The 20155-nt window shown below is 49.4% G+C and overlaps 1 protein-coding gene across 5 annotated transcripts; it reads right to left on the bottom strand.

The window, feature by feature from the left end:
- Nucleotides 1–5: 5 nt before the first annotated feature.
- Nucleotides 6–20072, bottom strand: Tubgcp6 (tubulin gamma complex component 6). 5 transcript variants are annotated; one of them, XM_050131092.1, is made up of 26 exons: nt 19189–19328; nt 18788–18985; nt 17621–17784; nt 13368–13578; nt 10828–11001; nt 9705–9826; nt 9001–9076; nt 8744–8853; nt 8346–8437; nt 8124–8263; nt 7600–7749; nt 6741–6822; nt 6563–6651; nt 6370–6485; nt 4291–4429; nt 3974–4045; nt 2402–3809; nt 2155–2210; nt 1871–2024; nt 1609–1777; nt 1388–1529; nt 1001–1195; nt 790–922; nt 506–719; nt 234–433; nt 6–154 (listed from the first exon to the last, which is right to left on the bottom strand). In XM_050131092.1, the coding sequence occupies exons 2-26, from the start codon at nt 18908–18910 to the stop codon at nt 63–65; spliced, it is 4623 nt and encodes a 1540-aa protein (XP_049987049.1). In that variant the 5' UTR covers nt 18911–18985; nt 19189–19328; the 3' UTR covers nt 6–62. The 5 variants fall into 5 exon arrangements, 4 of the variants coding, with proteins under 4 accessions (XP_049987049.1, XP_049987026.1, XP_049987035.1 ...); XM_050131069.1 differs by lacking the exon at nt 18788–18985 and having other exon boundaries at nt 19007–20072; XM_050131078.1 differs by lacking the exons at nt 1001–1195; nt 18788–18985 and having other exon boundaries at nt 19007–20072.
- Between the last annotated feature and the right edge of the window lie 83 nt (nt 20073–20155).

Here is a 20155-nt window from a genome sequence, read left to right as displayed (position 1 = left end):
TGCTCGCTACCCTAGCCCCAGACAGGTTCAATGGAGATTCAGCACCATGATCTTGTCTGTCCTCAGGAGTCCTGGTAGTAGTTGTTGAAGTTGATGCGAAGCAGGAAGTCCTCAAGGTGAGGCTGGTACCCACGGTTCACAAGGTTGGTCACCACTGGAGAAGCATTCAACTCTCAGACCCTGCCCACCCTGTGCCTTGCCACCCCAGCAGCCCAGCCCAAAGGAGGGCTCACCTTTGAAGAGGAAGTGGGAGTAGTACTTGAAGGTGCTGTAGGACTGCTGCATGAGTGGGAAGTTGGGGTGCTCAGCTCCACGGGGGCCAGTAGCCGGGCCCCAGGTCTGAGAGATGAGCTGGCTTCGGAACTTGAGCACCAGGCTGAAGATGCTATGGATGATGTTCATGACTGGTGCTGCCTTCTCTGTCAGTAGGCCCCTAGTAGAGGGTAGAGCTGCTGGTGGTCTGCCCAGTGACCTGGGCACACCCAAATGTAGGTGCCTGTCTCACCTGAAAACAGCCCTGTGCAGGTACTCGGCTTGGGCACGCTGGATCTCCTCCAAGTCGGCCACTACGGCTAGCCGGGCTCTGAACTCACACCAGCTGACATGCAAGATCTGGTTTGCAATATAGCCCTGGATGACCTTCACGAAATGCTGCATCTCATGCTTAAACAGCTGCAGCTGGCGGAACTGCACTGAGCCAGCTGTGTGGCTCACTAGGGCTGTTGGAGAACAAACAGGGTGAGTGTCAGCCTGAAGCCACATATGGGATGAACTTAGGCCAGGCCCTACCTGTGCGCTTGAGGTGGAAGCAGATGTCTTTGAGTGTCCACATCATGAGCTTCAACTGCAACAGGAAGGAGAAGATACCACTGTACTTGTTCAGGCAGCTCTCGGTGATAACGATGTTGAGGGGCCAGTCAACCTGTTTAGGAACCTCCACTTAGCACCTGCAGCTGCAGGTGAAGCCTCCCCTCCACACCCATGGCAGGACACTGCTGACCTTGTACCTGAGCTCCAGGCAGCTCAGCACATCAGGGGCATTAGGGGCAAACACCTCAGGCAGGTACTTGAGGGCAAGAGACAGGTTGGTAGCATGTGGGGTGTCCCCATGGAGGCTATACTGCAGTGCCTTGCTCAGGATGCTGTTAAGGACCAATGGGTTGAGCAGCTCCCCAGGTGTCTGTCCAGCCCCTAACTAAGGAAGTGAAGAGACTATGTTTCAAGGAGTTCCAGGTTTATGTCCTTCCCTCCCTACTTGCCTAGCAACCCAAGTTCTGCCCAAGCAGCACTATCACCATGTTGCTAGGAACTGGGAGGGCCTGAGGCCTGCAGCCACCCACATCCTACCCACAACACTTCTACTGGTCAGCCTGATTCCAACTCCAACCTTCTCAAAGAGCAGGTCACTAAGAGACTGGGCAAACTCTCCATCTTCCATCAGCAGGAAATGCCGCAGCGCTTCAAAATGTGTCTCCAGGTGCAATTCCACAAAGAAATAGTCAACTGCAGCTTTGTTCACCAAGGTGACACTGGTGGGGGGAAGCTGGAAGTTAGGGCGGCAGGCAGGAAAGGGCAGGTAGTTGCAGTTGGGCAGGTAGCGGCACTCACTGGGCAGCCAGAGGTGCGGTAAGGGAGCGCTTCATAAGAACAGGCAAGGTCAGCAGCTCACTTAGCTGCACTGCACTCTCATCTACTGCTGACTGAACCTGGGGATCCACAGGGAAAGTAAAGGCCTGGGGAAGCATGTGGTGTACCAGGTGCGCAACAGGAGGTTCTGCTGTGGGGTAAAAAAAACAGACGTGCTGAAACTTAGGCATGCAGTGGCCTAGAGCACCCAGCCCCCACCGCCCACTGTAGCTGACGCACTCACACATAGACTCATAGCTGTCTGGGTACTGCTCCAGGTGGTAGAGCTTTGTGAGGTCTGCCAAATAGGCTTGCTCCTTGCCCCAGCGTCTGGCCTCAGTCTCTGTGTCCGATAACTCCTCACTAGGGCCTGGGCTGCTTGGGACAGCTGTGTCTTCCTAAAAAGAGGTCAACCTCAAGAACTGCATCCCCATCCAGTACACTCTGCCCTGTCCCCCCACTTTGCCCGTGCTGAAAATGGGCATATAGGAACCACATGTGATGACATTCCCTACATGGTTCCCTGACCTGTGAGCTTGGAGGCCATGGAGAGAGGTCTTCAGCATCCCTGTTCCTCCCTGAACCTGGAAAGATACAAAATGGGTAGGAGGGCCAAGTACCTGATGAGGGGACAATGAGGCTGGCCCAGAGAACCCCTCCAGAACTCCACAGCAGCAACTTAATCCTGGCTGACAAACAAGGATCTCAGAAGACAGCCTGACCCTGCTTTCTACTGTGCCATGGTCCCACCCCGACCATCAGTGCCCACTCTCACCTGTCTCCTCAGGGATACCATTTTTTAGCGTGCCAGCCTCAGCCACAACAGGGGGCTTGGTTGGGCTGCCTTCTTCTGTGCTGCCAGGGCTAGAACAGGTGGTAGGCTTCATTTCTTTAGGTAGTTGTGGCCCACATTCCAGAACAGGGCTCTGTGCTTCCACACAAAGGCCTGACTGGGACACATGGGCAGGAGAGCACTGATGGGACTCGAGTAGGTCGGGCTCAGCTTCTGGCAAGGGCTCCTCCAGAATCAAGGGAGGCTGAGTACAGTCACGTGGCTGAAGAGCCTCTTCTGACACATTCTCCCCAATCCTGATGCTTGCCTCTGACACATGACCATGGACATTCCAACGTGGTCGAGAAGGAGCCACATCTGATACATTCTCCCCAACCTTAATGCTTGCCTCTGACACATGTCCGTGGACGTTCCAACGTGGCCGAGAAGGAGTCACATTTGATACATTCTCCCCAACCCTGATGCTGGCATCTGACACATGACCATGAATGTTCCATCGTGGCCGAGAAGGAATCACATCTGATACATTCTCCCCTACCTTGATGCTGGCATCTGATACATGTCCATGGACATTCCACCGTGGCCTATGAGGAGCCATCTCTGATACATTCTCCCCAACTCTGATGCTGGCCTCCGACACATGTCCATGGATGTTCCACTGTGGCCGAGGAAGAGCCACGTCTGACATAGAGTCCCCCTGCTTGATGCTGGCATCTGACACACATGTGGAAGTGCTCCTAAGTTGCTGGCAAGGAACCATTCCAGAAGCAAGGCTCTCTATGGGGACAGCACTCCCTGACATATGTTCAAGGAGCTGCCCCACAGGCTGGGAGTTCCCATCCTCAGGAGTGTCCTGCTTGAGTGGATGTGGGCAAGGCAAAGTCTCCTGCATGTCATGGACACATGAATCAAGTTTTGTGGGCATGTCCCCCAGTAGATGCTGCTTTTCATTGTCCAAACTATTTTGGACATCCTGGAAGGGTTCTGGTAAAGAGGAGGTGGCCAAAGCTGGCCTCAGGACAGTATTGAAATCATACTCTGACTGGGCAGGCTGGGGCCCAGCTGCTGTGAGTGCTGGCCCTGGAGTTATAGTGGGTAGGTCTGAGCTGATGGTCTGCAGTGCCACCTCTAAGAAGGGAGTACCAATGTTATCCATAGGCTGTTCAATCCCAGGGCCCATAGGCAGAAAGTCTGTAATGTTGACACCAGTAGAGAACGGCCCTGCTCCCTCTGCCTGTCCAGCCCCAGAGTTATCAGCTCCCTCTGCTGCAGACTTGTGGGCTGATGGTGTTGATGCACCGGGTAGACTTAGACAATCCCTACACTGTTCTGTGGACCCCAGATCACTGCTATGGCCTTCATCTGCATGCTCAGTACCCGGAGATGTGACCTGAAACACAGGACATATTGAATTCCTCCAGTCATTTAACCCTGTCTCCCAGGTGAGCTCAGTGACCAACACCTACTAAGTGCTGATGGACATAGGACAACCAGGCCAGAGCATCTAACTCAGAGTCCCAGCAGGGCTTCCAAGATCCTGCTAGAGCCTATTACCTGAGAGCACGTGCTTGGGAACACACTCGACGGCTTCTGGGGCTGGTGAGCCTCCATGTCACTCAGCATCTCCTGAAATTCAAACCCACAGAAAAGACACAGTAGCTCTGTAGAGTGACCAACAGAGCTGGCACAAACCACAGCCTTCACACAGTACCCCTCACCCATCACAGATGCCACTGGCCCTGCTGCCCACTCACTGTCCAGGTTTGGCTGGAATCCTGAGCCTCAGCAAGTACCATCTGTGCCCTTATACAACAGGATGGCGTGAGGACATAACTGTGTGCAAGAGCTGGCAGCTGACACCATTGCCATACCTGAATGCGCTTCTGGTCTTCGAGGAGAAAACGAAGCCGTGCGCTTTCCAGCCGATGCCTCTGGATTCTCCACAGAGCCTTCTGCTCCCGACGAGCTGCCTCTGCAGACAACTTGCTATAATGGTCAACCAGCGCCTGCCTGAAGCCACATGCAGAGGACATGGTCACCACCACCACCACTCTGCACCAGCTGGTTGGCATGCTCAGGCTAAGATGGCTCTCCAGGTAGGCCCCCCTCCCAAGACTTCTGTTCTCCATCTTCCCCACAACAGACTGGGCTCTCAGTGTGGCCTTGTTGCCCACCACACTGAAAGGCTCCAATGGACAGATGCCCCCATGGGGACTTGGCACTGCTGGTGGACAAATTGCCCGAAAAAAAATGTACATGGCCAGAGATAAGAGAATAAGCAGGTGGCTGAGGTCAGCCTGATGGAACCAGGCCATATTTCTTTACTGCACAGTAGACCTCTTCCATCTGCATGTTCAAATCCAAGAGAACTGGAGACTGGCAAAAAGAACAAAATCAATGAAAACCTGGGGATTCCAAGCCTCCTACTACTGGGCATTGAGGCACAATGCACCATCTCCAGTTTGGCTGGCACAAGTCAGGAGCATGGCCTCTATGTCTGTTTTCCTCTTATGTGAACAGAGTATCTACCCACGTGTGTGTGTGTGTGTGTGTGTGTGTGTGTATGCACATAGCACAAGCCAGAGGCAACCCCTCATTTGCCCTGTAAATAGTATCTAAGCTGGAACAGCTGAGCTTAAGGGCACCAAAGAATATGTAGCCAGTCCCTGCTATAAACACCTTCCACTGAAACAATGAGCCAGTTTCCAGGACAAACTAATGACACAAAGAGGAAACAGACTCAAGAACTGTGCTAGATTAATGGCCCATTGCTCTGTTGGGCCAGAAACAGGTTTGAATAAAAAAAATAAAAAAATAAAAAAAAAAAACGCCCAGCATGGTGGCAAATGCCTTTAATCCCAGCCTCAGCAAGCGGATCTCTGTGAGTTCAAGGCCAGCATGGTCTACAAAGTGAATTTCAGGACAGTCAGGGCTGTTACACAGAGAAACCCTGTCCAAAAACAAACAGCCACAGAAGGTGTAATGGCATACACCTATAATCACAGCACTAGGAAGGCTGAGACAGAAGGACTAGAAATTTACAGCCAGCTGGCTGGCTACACAGCAAGATCCTGTAGACGTGGTTCAAAGGTAATGCTTACTTGTATGCACAAGGCCCAAAGTTGGCTCCACAGCACCACAAAATAAATAATATTAACGAACAGTCAGGACAGCAAATACATATTATGTGTACTGGGGATGGACCCCAAAGCATAGCCTAAGGGCTCTAACCCCTTATCCCAGGAGAACATCCTGGTCCAGCAGACTTACTAGTTAGTCTTTCTGTCTTGATATAGGCACAGCCGGGCAGTGGTGGTGCACACCTTTAATCAGAGGCAGGCAGATCTCTGTGAGTTTGAGGCCAGCCTGGTTTACAAGAGCTAGTTCCAGGACAGGCTCCAAAGCTACAAAGAAACCCTGTCTCGAAAAACCTAAGGAAAAAAAACCACGCCGAGTGGTGGTGGCGTACACCTTTAATCCCAGCACTCAGGAGGCAGAGGCAGGCGGATCTCTGTGAGTTCGAGGCCAGCCTGGTCTACAGAGCTAGTTCCAGGACAGGCTCCAAAGCTACAGAAAAACCCTATCTCAAGAAAGAAAGAAAGAAAGAAAGAAAGAAAGAAAGAAAGAAAGAAAGAAAGGAAGGAAGGAAGGAAGGAAGGAAGGAAGGAAGGAAGGAAGGAAGGAAGGAAGGAAGGAAGGAAGGAAGGAAGGAAGGAAGGAAGGAAGGAAGGAAGGAGAAAAAGAAAAGAAAACAAAAGGAAGGAAAAGAGAAGAAAAAAGAAAAAAACAGCCAAATAAAAGAAATGTTGCTCACTGGTAGAGCACTTGCCTAGCAACATTGGGACCTTGGAATTGATTCCTAGCATCAAAGAAAACGAAGACAACGTAAAATAACCATCATTAGTTTGTACTAAATCAGCACTGTGGAACCTGCTGCCACACAGCCCTACCTGGCCTTTCTCTCCAGCTCTTCTTCCAAGGCCTTTAGCCTCTTCTCCCGGTCACGGAGCTCACGAGCATAGCTGAAATCATCATCTAGCTCCTCTTTTCTAGCCGCCAGGCGTCGCTACACAACACAGACAGCCTCGTTTACTAAGTCAAAGATTCCAGGAGTCAGAACCACCCAGAACCCAGACCACCCACCTCCTGATCCTTTAGAAACTGTTCCTTCAGCCGCTGAAATTGCTCTCGCTTCCTAGTGTCCACAGCCATCTGTTCTGACATCTGTCGGTCTTAGAGAGAAGGTGAGAGGCATATGCAATTGTGAAGAGCCCAGCAGGAAACCCAGCAGAGTGGAGGAAAGGTCTGGAACTGCACTCACCACTCAGCTCAGTTAGGATCCTAGAAGCTGCTTCCCGGGCATGGACAATCAATTCTTGTTTTGCAATTTCCATACGCAATTCCTAAAATACAATAAGCAAAACATCTTAATGCCCTTTCCTTCTCCTAGGACAGAGTGGAAAGAACACTATCCTAGTTCTCCAAAACAACCTGCTGCTGGCCACTGTTATGAGATGCCCTTCCCAACCTACACAGAATGTTAGCAGGTGATGCCTCACCCAAGGCTGGGAAGACAGGGAGGCCTCCCCCTTGCAGCAGCAAATAGGAAGTGACTATGTACCCAGAGATAAGTGAAGGGCTCACGGGCAGTGTCGCTCCTGAGTCTGTCTTTGCCTGGTCTCTCCTGCTGCCATTGATTGGCACTGGCCAGTCACTAATGTCTTTCCTAGAGTACACTGGAGAATTATGGTGCTGCTTCCAGGAACATACCCATTATTTGTAAAGACTACTGAAGTGGAGGAACTTTAGGCCTTGCTGCCTAGATTTTCCAAACATGGGTAAAACCTGGAATGCAGACAAGGTCACCCAGACTTGGAAACAAAAATAAAAAGGCCAAAGGCCCTGTTCTGAATACCTGTCACCAAGCACCCTGGGTGTCCCCACCTAAACATACTACCAGGACAGAGACACCAGAAAGAGCCACTCTTCCTTACATGCCCCATGCCCAGTACTTCTTCTTGCCCCTGAATCTGCCTGGCTGTCCCCTACTGCCCATTAGTACCAGGCAAGAAGTTGTTGAGACTGGCACTGGCCCACCACTGGGATGGGAGCTCCATAAGCCCAGAATCCCAGGAAGTGAAGGGAAGCACAGAGAAAGCCAAACTCCCACAGCCAAGCACCTTTTCCTCCTTGCTGATAGAGCTGTGACGGGCAACACTCTCCATTCGCCCAACATAGACAGCACAGTCCTTCTCAATCTCCTTCAACTCCTCAAGAGAGAAAATCACTGAGATGCGAGGGACAGGGACATCAGACCAACAGAGGTAGTGCTGCCAAAGAGGAAGGGCTTCAGTGAGTACATGGCCAAGGCCGGGAACAAGAGCCAAGCACTGCTTCACAACTGGGTTTACAGTGACGTATGCAGATAGCCATTTCTTGAAAAGTTCATTCCTAAATCTGGGGGCAGCTGAAACCCTTGATGACTCCACAAAGCAAATACCCCAACAATGGAGACACCATGTATGGGGCCATCAGCATCAGCAGAAGTGGAGTCAGAAGCCGAGGAGCACCGTGGGATCTCACCTCGCACACAGAGGACTGTGGCAGCCAACACACTAGCACCCCCCAGTCAGACACAGTCCCTAGACAGACCTGACTGCCCGCCTGGACACAAGCCCCCCACCAGCTAGCAGGACCCTCTCACCCGGGGACAACAGAGCTTCAGCAGGTTGATGGTCTTCCCACAGACGTACACATCATGGGCAATGTGTTTCAGGAACACAGGAACACAGTCCTCCACCTCTTTGGAAATGAGCACGTAGCCATGGGTCCAGTAAAACTTATCTGGACAGAACAGGATGATCTGCAGTTACAACAGCCCTGACCCCAGGCAGAGGGCACTGCCTAGCAGCCAATGGCTACTTACCTCTGAAGCTGAGGTATTCATGGTTAACCTGGATCATGAACTCCCTATAAACATCTCTGAAGACTCCACTGTACACCCAATCATGGATGAACCTGTGGGATAATGGGACATGGTGGGGAGGGCGGAGCTAGTCAGGCGTGGGTGGCGGGTGGGTGTGACAAATAGGCAGGATCATCAGCTGAGTGTGGCCAGTCCACAGAGTGAAATGGGACACTGTCAGTGATACTGCAGCTTTGGGCATGGTCTCCTGCCTAGTACGCCCATTTATCCAGAGTGCTTCCACATGGACCCCAACACTCAGTGGATCGACAATAGGAAACTCAAATCCATACTTGGTCTGAGTGTAGCCTTCCCCATGCACTGCAGGGAGACAGGCATGGCCAGTACAGGGCACCCACCGTGTGTAGGGCTCACAGCTGGTCTTCAGGAGAGACAGCAGCACAGGATAGTGCTCATTACTACAGTTATCCAGGGCCTCCTGGTAGAGGTAGGACAGGAGCTTCACACCCTGCAAACAGTGAGAAGCAGGATGGTGTACAACCATTGCAGTGTACGGCACGCTGCCTGTCTAGGCAATATGGCGAGCAGACCACACCACCACACTGGACAAGGGAAGCATGCAAGCTCACACTCAGGAAAAGGAAGGATGACTCACGGTGGGGAACACAGCCCTGGGCTCTCCACTGGTCACCAGGGATACAGTGCCAACACCACAAAGCTCAGCCAAGTACCTAGACACAGAAACTGGATCAGACCAGATGACAGGAGCACAGGGTCCTAAGGACCAGATCAATCAAGTAAGCTAAATATTATTCATTTCCCCCTAGCAACTGATCTACACAGGCTTTAAAAACTACTTGTACCCCCAAAAACCAGATCGAAGCACCCTGTTGGACCCCTGCCCAGCACTGTTTCTGTGCTATCCTCCCAAATGGCACTAACACATCCACACTGGGTGTCCCCACCTCATCCTTACCTTGACTCCCTAACTCCCTCTTATGATAGGTTCCCACCTTGTCTGACGAGGACAAGCACCAACCCCCCCATGAACACTCACCCTCTCTACCCCACTGTAGTCTGTGATCCACATGACCCCACTCACAACAGGACCCATTCATAGCATCCAGATCCCAGGCTCTACCTTCCCAACTCTTGCTGCCTAGAACATGTCCACCTCCCATATTATCTGCCAGCAGACACATTATAATGCACATAGTGACCAGCTGTGCACGGACTGTTCAGGCAGCCAAGGACTAATCTCCCGGCCCCCCTGCCAGGGAGCAGAGCCTGCTCTCCACTACCCTGAAAGCCCTACATTTGCTCCTGAGGGCCATGCTAGGCCACTGTGCTGAGGTTCACCTGAGCTGCCGGCCCAGTTTCTTGAAGAGAAAGCCAATGGTGAGGAGACTCAGGGTAGGCGGAGTGGAGAGAACACAGGCCCGGTAATACTGCAAGTACCTCCTAATGCCGCTGGTGAAGGCCTGTGGGCAAGGAGTAGAAGGAGGGCAGCTGGGACACGGAGGCAGTCATGCACTCAAGACTTGAAAGGACACCCCCAAGCTGGAAACAAGGCAGTGCTTCCAGGCCATAGCCTGGTGGCCCCATTTTCCAAGCAGTGGGCATTTATGGCTTAAGCCCGGACAGGAGGAAGAACGTTACTAGAACACAGATTAAGGAATAGGCTCTGCCGCAGATGCAGTTTTGCCCCTTCGCATCGCACTAAGACAGGGTCACCCTGGAACAAACCCTGTCCACCTACCTTGGCCTGTCTTGCCTACATGCCAGGAAAACGGGAACCACAGCCTCACCTCCAATGGACTCCCCTTTCAGACTAATTCTACAGCACCTGCAGCCTCTGGTCCTTACTTAGGAATTCCATTCACTGTTCTGCCTGGAACGACTTTCCCATGCAGCTCCTAACACACCCCTGAAAACTAATGTGGGGTAGTTCCTTTGCCTGCTGACTTTACCTGTGTGGCCCAGCTCCTCCTAGGCTGCACCCTGCCCCCACCACTCCCTGATACCTGCCCATGTTTTCTGCAAAACACTCTGCTAACCTGCACACCTGTCCTCACCTGCCCTGGCTACCAGGATTCTCTAAGATTCTACCAGCATGCAAGTTGGTTGCAAGTCTCCCAATAAACAGAAAATCCTGGGTGCCTCAAGAATCTGTCCGTTAGAACAGGAGCTCCGCCTTGCCACACACCATACAAAACACTGGGGCCTATGTGGAACAGGTGGCTTATATCTGGCTCACACACCTCTCGTAGGTCCGTGCTCTCAGTCCCTAAATGCTCACACCTGCCTCCCTCTATGCCTTTGCCCAAATACAGCTGACACAGGGTTCCAGTGGAATAATAGATGAAGTAAAACAATCTGAAGACACCCAGCTTCTTAAGAAGTTTGGATTGAGGATTCTCAACCCATAATTCTGAACTCTTAATTCTTTCGTGAAGGTAGCATGGTTCTCACAAAGGCATACCTGGAACACAAGGCCCCTGCTGCACATGGAGCCTACTACAGGTTGTAGAGAGAAATGGCTCAGGCGTGTGTAGTAGGTTCCATACTCCGCCACCTCTGAAAGGATGCTTCTGATGCTCTCAGGAGATGCACCTGACACATGGACACCCAGCTCCACTACAAAGGCTTGAGTTTGCTACAGGGCAGAAAGGAGTTACAGAAGTCAGAAAGACATCAGGACCTTATGTGATACCATTTCTTTCCACTCAGAGTTCCCCAAATCCAAGACACACAAACAGAAAGTTCTGAAAACAAAATGCAAGCCACGGAGCTGGAGCGATGACTCAGGAGTTTGGTTCCCAGCACTCACGCTGGGTAGCTCATAAGGAAATCCAGCACTCTCTTCTGGTCGCCACAGGCACCTGTACTCATATGTACATACTGACACTGAAACACACAACCCAGGCGTGGTGGTACACACATTTAATCCCAGCATTTGAGAAGTGGAACCAGTTAGATCTCTGTGAACTTCAGGCCAGCATGGTCTACACAGTAAGTTCCAGGATACAGAGAAATACGGTTTCAACAACAACAAAAACAACAACCAATTTCAACACTGTTGTAAGAAAGAATCTGGGCCAGTGATAGGGCTCAGCAGATGTACTGGCTAGTTTTTATGTCAACTTGGCACAAGCTAAAGTCACTTTTGAAGAGGGAACCTGAACTGAGAAAATGTCCCCATCTGATTGGCCTATTAGCAAGCCTGTGGCACATCTTCTTGATTGATGATTAACTAGGGGGGGAGGAATCACTGAGGGCAGTGACACCCATGGGCAGGTGGCTCAGGATGGTCTAAGAAAGTAGGCTGAGGAGGCTATGAGAACAAGCTAGTAGTGAGCAGCATCCTCCATGGCTTCTACTTCAGTTCCTACCTCCAGGTTCCTGCCCTGACTTCCCTCAGTGATAGACTATATTACCTGGAAGTGGAAGCCAAATAAACTCTTTCCTCTCCAGGTTGCTTTTGGTCATGGTGTTTCATCACAGCAATAGGAAACCTAATTAAAACAGCAGGTAAGGTGCTTGCCACCAAGCCTGACCTACCCGAGTTTGATCATCAGTACTCATACAGTGCAAGGAAAGATCCAATTCCTAAAAGCTGTCCTCTGGCCTCCACATGTACACATGGTACATGTCCCTGCCCAAGGAAATAAATGTAATTAAAAAAGAAAAATCTGGGCTGGGATACAGCTCAGTGGTAGAGCACCTGCCTAGCATGTGCCAGGCCCTCGGTTCCATCCCTAGGAACACACACACTTAAATAAGAATGACTGTATGTCAACAAATTAGATAGTCCAGATCAAATGCAAAATTTCTTAGAAACATATAAATTTACAAAACTGACTCTAGAAAATAGAAATCTACCTATAAGAAGTTGAACACTGCCGGGCGATGGTGGCGCACGCCTTTAATCCCAGCACTCGGGAGGCAGAGGCAGGCGGATCTCTGTGAGTTCGAGGCCAGCCTGGTCTACAAGAGCTAGTTCCAGGACAGGCTCCAAAGCCACAGTGAAACCCTGTCTCGAAAAACCAAAAAAAAAAAAAAAAAAAAAGAAGTTGAACACTTAGTCTGTAGACACAGCCTCCTAATAGGGCAGTAAATTCTGTGTCATATGTGTTTAGATAGGTCAAGAAAAAATAACAGGGCTGGAGAGGCTCCTGTTAAGAGTTAAGAGCACTTAATGGTTTTACAGAGCACCTGGATTAGGTTCCCAGCACCCATGGCGGCTCACAACCACCCCTCCCCCCATAACTCCAGTTCCAGGGCAATCCTTTTTTTTTTGTTGTTTTTTTTGTTTTTTGGGGGTTTGTTTTGTTTTTGTTTTGTTTGTTTGTTGAGACAGGATTTCTCTGCGTAGCTTTGGAGCCTGTCCTGGAACTAACTCTGTAGACCAGGCTGGCCTCGAACTCACAGAGATACACCTGTCTCTGCCTCCTGAGTGCTGGGATTAAAGGAGTACTCTCCTGCCCTCCACGGCTACTGGGTACACATGCGCATAATACACGCAGGCAGGAAATTCATACACATAAAAAAAAATAAACAAATCTTTTTTGTGTGTTTGTTTTTTGGTTTTGGTGTGTTTTTTTGTTTTTCAAGACAGGGTTTCTCTGTGGTACCCTGACTGTCCTGGAACTCACTCTGTAGACTAGGCTAACTGCAAACTCACAGAGATTTGCCTGCCACTGTCTCCCGAGTGCTTAGATTAAAGGCATGTACCACCACACCTAACTGTAAGTCAATACTCTTGAAAATTCAAACTGAATGCCTGTTTTGTTTTACAGTATTGGGGATTGAACGCAGGGCCTCTCACATGTCAGGCAAGAATTCCAACACTGATTTATATAGCAGCCTAACCTGTGGCTATCTTTAGTCAGCCCATAGAGTTGGCCTTCCCTGACACTCACGGCATTGGATCTCACCCTACCCTGAGCATGCTGAGCATGCCCGAGAGAGCACAAGCTATTTAATACAAGGTTGGCCCTGGTAGCCATGAGCCCGTCTCACCTGACACAGAGAAAATGTAGCAGAAACAACTCCCAGCAGAACATTCAGTGAGTCTTTCACCAGCTCGCTTTCCTCCACCAGCACAGGCTTGGGGGCCTGTAGTAGACCCCCACTGAGGGCCTGTAGCTCCCCATGGCAGAGCCTGCAGAATCTGTCAAAGGCATCCCTTCCTGCCTCGGTGAGGTAGGGCTCCTCTCGGTAACCAGGAGGGCTGTGAGGAAGACAGAAGAGAAGGGGATGAACAGATGGGGCAGCATGGACCTTAATGTCAGGTGTGCCTTTTTCCCAGGCTACAATAGTTTCTCAGGCAAATGCCCTGAGGTCCCAAAAGCAGCATCCAGTCATGGATGGACAAGGACAGGCCATGACTCACATAGAGTATTGTTCTTGTGTGTTGTGTATGTATGGCATATGTATGTTTTATTATTTTATTTTGTGTGTGTATGGGTGTTTTGCTTTGCACTTACATCTGTTTACCACATGCATGTCTGGTACATACTGAGGCCAGAGAAGGGTGACAGATCCCCCAGAGACAGAATTACAGATGTTTGTAAACCACCATGTGGGTGCTAGCAATTTAACCCAGGTCCTCTACAAGAACAAATTCTCTTCACTGCTGAACCAACTCTCCAGTCCCATTATTTTATGTTATGGGTGTTTTTTCTGTTTTTTTTTTAAATATTTATTTATTATGTATACAATATTCTGTCTGTGTGTATGCCTGCAGGCCAGAAGAGGGCACCAGACCCCTTTACAGATGGTTGTGAGCCACCATGTGGTTGCTGGGAATTGAACTCAGGACCTTTGGAAGAGCAGGCAATGCTCTTAACCTCTGAGCCATCTCTCCAGCCCCATGGGTGTTTTTTTGGGGGGGGAGAGGGGGGGTTTCGAGACAGGGTTTCTCTGTGGTTTTGGAACCTGTCCTAGAACTAGCTCTTGTAGACCAGGCTGGTCTGGAACTCACAGAGATCCGCCTGCCTCTGCCTCCCGAGTGCTGGGATTAAAGGCATGTGCCACCACCGCCCGGCTGTTATGGGTGTTTTGCTTCCATGTATGTCTGTATACTACATGCATGCAGTGCCTGCAAAGGCCAGAGGAGGGTATCAGAGCCCCTGGAATTAAAGTTATATACAGCCAGGCATGGTGACCCATGCCTTGAATCCCAGCACTCAGGAGGCAGAGGCAGGAGGAGCATGAGTTCCAGAACAACTATAGCTACACAGAGAAACCTTGTCTCAAAAAAGTAAGGAAAATTTAAATTAAAGAAAAGTTACAAGAGCTGGAGAGATGGGTCGGTGGTTAAGAGCACTGATTACTCTTCCAGAGGACCCGAGTTCAATTCCCAGCACCCACATGGCAGCTTACAACTGTCTATAACTCCAGTTCCAGAGGATCTGAGACCTTCACACCAATGTACATAAAGTTAAAGAAATCATAAAATAGGGGCTGGAGACATGGCTCAGTGGTTAAGAGCATTGCCTGCTCTTCCAAAGGTCCTGAGTTCAATTCCCAGCAACCACATGGTGGCTCACAACCATCTGTAATGAGGTCTGGTGCCCTCTTCTGGCCTGGAGACATACACGCAGACAGAATATTGTATGCATAATAAATAAATTTAAAAAAAAGAAATCATAAAATAAAATAAAATTAAAAAAAAAAAGAAAAGTTACAGACAGTTGTGAGTTGGTCCTAAGAATTGAACCCAGGTCTTCTGGAAGAACAGCTGCTGTCCTTAACTGCTGTGCCATGTTTCCAGCACCCACCTCCAAATTTTTAAAACATAAATAAAAATTAAGTGCAGCAATGTCAGGCATGGTGGTTCATGCCTGTAATTCCAGGATTTCGAAGACTGAGACAGGAAGATCAGGAGTTCAGAGCCAATTTCAGCTACATTGTAAGTTAAAGTCCAATCTTGAGTATGTAAGACCCTACATTTTAAAAAGCTCTAATGTAAAAACTTAATTAAAAACAAAATGTTTGCTGTAAGATTATGTCCTTTAGGAATTTCAGAAACTACATCCATAAATTCTTACCAAGGTGACTGCAAAAGGTAGAAAGATTTGAGTTCATATCTAGCTTAGGTTACATAAAAGGTCCTATCAAAGAGAAAGAAAAAGAAAGAGAGAGAGAGAGAGAATACACATGCAAACAATCAACACAAGCTAACTAGCTGGGCTCTGCAACTTGCATATATTGCATGCCCTCAGCATACTGCAACATTGTAGATCCTCTCAGCATTCTACAACACTGTAGACCCTCAGCATTCTACAACACTGTAGACCCTCAGCATCCTACAACACTGTAGATCCTCAGCATCCTGCATACCCTTTTAGTACACTACATGTCTTCCACAGTGCACATTCTGCATGGGGTTTCTAGTTTGTTTTTCAAAAGATGTATTTTACTTTCAGTGTGTGTGTGTGTGTGTGTGTGTGTGTGTGTGTGTGTGTGTGTGAGAGAGAGAGAGAGAGAGAGAGAGAGAAAGTGTATGTTCAAGGCCACCCTGAGCTATATAGTGAAACTTTGTCCCACACGAACAAACTGCCCATGGGAAACCTTTTTAAATAATGTTTTGGACCCAACAAAAGCTTTGTTTCATTATTTCCCACCTCCACAAGTTTCTTGATTTCTTTTAAGATTTCTTTTTATTTTATATGCATGAGTGCTTGGTTGAATATATCTGTGTACCACATGCATGCCTCATAACCTCATAGGCTGGCAGAGGACATCAGATCCCCTTCTGACAATTGCTACAGAGAGTTGTTAGCTGTTACGTGGGTGCTGGGAATCAAATCTGGGTCCATTGAAAGAACAGCCTATACTCTTAGCCATTGAGCCATTTCTCCAGCCCCAATTCTTGATTTCTATATGAATAATCTCTGGGCATGCCACATAACCCTGGAGCCTATAAATGATCAAATCAGTATTTCCATTCTCTCGCCTAGACACCGGTAGTGCTCTTCATCTTACGACCCTACGTTAAAGTTCCTTAGATGACAGGGACAGAGATGCAAATGTATAGTACCAGTTACTTGAGTAGCTGAGGTAAGAAGAATCCTTGAGCTCAGGCATCTAAGGCTAGCCTGAGCAATACAGCAAGAGCTTGTCTCAAACATCATGACTTTGGGGATATAGTCCTCCACGCAGGAAACACTGCCTGAGTGCTACTTTGTGCTAGAGCCCTCTGGCTAATCCTGTGCTTCCAAGACCACCAAAAGGATGAAGTGTGTTCACAATGGATAACAAATGAGCTAAGTGACCATGTCTCCCAAACAACAACCCAGCTAACATGAAATAACAATAATAAATATTTACAAATAAAGCAATGGGCTATAAGGTCAATTTCTCAACATGTAAGGGGTTGGCAGAATTGCTTTGTACAAACAAGACAGGACCAAAACCCTAGTGTGAAGTTACAGGACAGAGAAGCCACTAAAAGGCAAGACACTATCAACACCATGGCAGGGAGCTTGAGGGATTCAAAAGCGCAATTATGATCACACCTAGGAAAGTTCCTCACATAGGAGCAGTGCCCTACACACAGAGAGGCTTTATCACTCCCCCATGTGTTCCTCTCAGAGACCCCAAGGGAACCGGAGGCCAAATCAGATGACACACGGCTCCTCCAGCCCTGACTCTTTACTTCAGGGCTCCCCTGCTGTTTTCCCAGACTGGGTAGCAAAAGGGGAGTGAACAGGGCTCCATGAACAAATGTCTGTGAAGTACATGTCCTCAATTCTCATTCTGAGTGTTTCCAAAGGGTACCAACTCAGACCAGGAAAGGAACCGAAGGAAAAAACCCATGGCCCCAGATATATACAGAGTATGTGGCTCCAGATTAGCCAATGCTAGCCACCCAAGGAAAGGCTGTTATGGCTGATGCTTCTACCAGCAGAAGGCACCACACCCATGGCTTCTACTCATGTAGTAAGTTTCTTGGAGCATCTCCCAGGCACTGACCACACAGCCTGCTAGCTGCCCTAGGACATCTGTCTAGCAGTCCTGCTGGAAAGACAGACTGTAGTTTGGTCTGCAGAGTTAACTCCACTGAAGAGGAGGGGTGGGGAGCTCTTTCCCCTCCTCTTCCCCTACCTCATAGGATTCAGACATCATTGTACACTAGCTTACCTGAAATGTCAGCCTCTTCATCTCAACACTCATGTTTCTACAGACAACTGCCTGGGGTTTCAAAGTAAGCTGTTGACATGGGACAAAGGCACAGTGCATTTAAAGGCAAAGGAAGGTTCACATACCATCCAATGCGCTCCCAGCACCTCCGCTTGCTGGCTTCATATGTGAGCACAGCTTCCCACAGGTCCAAATCCGGGGTCATGCTTGGTTCAGACTGGGAGTCAGGAGTTAAATTGGAAGCTGACTGGAACCCTTCATCTTCCCACTGATCCACCATCTGTGGGACCTGGAGACCACAAGGAAAAGCAGTTCATTATCTATCGCTTTGTCTATGCACTCATCTAAATGTGACATAACATTCCGGAACTTTATCCTCATCTATTTGTTCCCTAGAGGAACACACCTAGCAAAATATTTTATATTTTCTCAAGTTTCTATGTACTACACAATGCAGCCCTCCACAATGGCATCACAGAAAGAATTAAAATAATCCACTATTGACTGGAGAGTCGGCTCAGAGGTTAAGAGCACTGACTGCTCTTCCAGAGGTCCTGAGTTCAATTCCCAGCAACCACATGGTGGCTCATAACCACCTATAATGAAATCTGATGACCTCTTCTGGCACGCAGGCATAATTGCAGACAGAGTACTGTATACATAACAAATAAATATTTAAAAAAATAATCCACTATCAATTTCTGTCAGGTGTGGTGGTGCATGCCTGTAATTCCTGCACTCCCGGGGCTGTAACCAGACTGGCTACATGGAAAGATTTACCTAAAACCAAAGGTGTTAATTTTTAATTTCACATAAATACATGGCCTCATTTTAGGGAAAAGAACACAAAGTCATATGGAAGTCCCAGTACTCTGTACGATGAGGCAAGAAGATCTCCATGATCTTTGAGCTTTGAGGCCAGCCTAAGCTACCCTGAAACCCTGTCTTTACCCACCCCACCCCTTCAGCACTTAGGAGGAAAACAAAACTATACTAAACCTGGAAAAATGTATGTACACTGAGATTTTGCTGTAGCATCATTTAAACTTGGAAACAGCCTACGTATTTCATAATAAAAAAATAACTGAGTAGGAATAGATTGTCCTTTAACAGAATTTACAAAGAATAAAATACAAGAGACAATGACAATTTACTCAATGACTGGCAGGAAAAATCCATGTTACAAGTGGGAAAGTATACCAAAAAGCAAGCACACCAGGCAATTTTGAAATGTGGTTTCTGCAACTGAAGAACAGGATTTATTTCATTTTAATTAATTTAATTTAAGTTACCAGTAGTAGAGAAGAAAAGTGGCTTAAGCTGAGGTAAAAGGTGAACAGTCGTGTTATTTTTCTGATGCAGGTATCCCTGTGCAAGACCAGGTCAGTAAGTCCTCTCCAACACCTCTCCCTCATAACAATCCAGTCACCTGATGCTCTGGACACGAGCTTTCCAGCGTTACCATGGCACTGCCCAAACCTCTAGGGATACTGAGGGGAAAGAAACACTACCTTAATGGCCAGTCCAGAAAAGTCCGCGCTGTCCGGCACAGGGGGCAGATCCAATCTCACATCCATGTCATATGTGCGGCTGTGCACGAGGGCACCAAAGAGTGAGACCCGGGTGTCTCTCTCAAACCTGTCACCACAAGAGTCACCAAGAGAGAAGCGCCCAACGGTGGGCAGGCCAGTACCTGGGGTAGCCTCCATCACCTGAAGGGCTTCCTGGAACATGTTATGACACAAATACTCCTCTCCAGAGATAAGTGACCTGACGTCCATTTCAAACACACTCAGGTCATAGCAATCGTAGCCGCCGTAGGGTACGTTTCTGCCTGCGTGCTTGTTGTTAAAGAAGAAATCCCGTTTTCTCCGCAGCACTTGAGGGGGGCCGCTCCCCGCCAACTGGACCAAGAGGTCCAGCACTGACTCCACCTCCACCAGAGGACAGCCAGGGGTTGCTTCCAACTTCTCCACAAGCTCCTCCAAACGGTCAGCCTCTGGCCCCAAGCCACCCACCCTCAAATCGAAGGACAGCATGAGGACCTTGTTCTTCACGGGGCGCTTCGCCGAGTCAGGCGGCCGCTGATGAGTCTCCTCTTGAAACAGACTGGCGAAAAGAGCATTGTAGGCTACCCTCTTCAGGCTCCGCTTTGCCCTCTTCCTGTCCACGGGGCGCTGACCCGGGTGAGCCTGGGCGGCCGGTAATAGAGCCTCGCAGAGGTCATCGAACAACTGGGTGATACTGGCCATAGCTCTTCAGCCCCGGACCCCCGAGTGCTAAACTTTGCACGTGGGAGGCACTTCACGCTCCCAAAAACCAGAGCGGCCGCCGGTGGGCCGGGGCCGAAGGGCCGACCGCTCGTCGCTTCACACCTGCAAACCAGGCATCCGCGCCTCAGGTTTTGCAAAGCGAGAGGCCACACGCCGCGTCCTCCCAGCCTTCAGCCGCCACCCGGCGCTCGTCGTCGGGTCTCACGTACCCTGACGAGTTTGCCGAGCGAATGCGCGCGTCCCATAGCCCGCCTGTAAGCCGAAGTCGGCTGAACTGGGGCTCCCGCCGCTATGGCGCCATATCCACGCGACCACAGACACCACCAAGAGACGCGCCGGAACTACGTCACCAATACGGTCTCGGGAGGGGCGGGGCTGCAGCCGCGG

This window comes from Alexandromys fortis, unplaced genomic scaffold (assembly GCF_014885135.2).
Source record: "Alexandromys fortis isolate MF-2015 unplaced genomic scaffold, M_Fortis_MF-2015_v1.1 scaffold_28, whole genome shotgun sequence".
Lineage (NCBI taxonomy): Eukaryota > Metazoa > Chordata > Mammalia > Rodentia > Cricetidae > Alexandromys > Alexandromys fortis.
The sequence above is the reverse complement of the archived record's forward strand: the minus strand, read 5'-3'. Positions and strand labels throughout refer to the sequence as shown.

Bases quoted from the DNA above. Each gene is read 5' to 3' on its own strand.
- Tubgcp6 (XM_050131069.1), bottom strand. From the start codon at position 19,747: ATGGCCAGTATCACCCAGTTGTTCGATGACCTCTGCGAGGCTCTATTA. The intron at 4,430-6,369 runs GTAGGGCTGTGT...ATGTGGCTTCAG, and splicing joins GAGCTGGAGAGAAAGGCCAG to GCAGGCGCTGGTTGACCATT. The intron at 155-233 runs GTGAGCCCTCCT...ATGCTTCTCCAG, and splicing joins CTCCCACTTCCTCTTCAAAG to TGGTGACCAACCTTGTGAAC.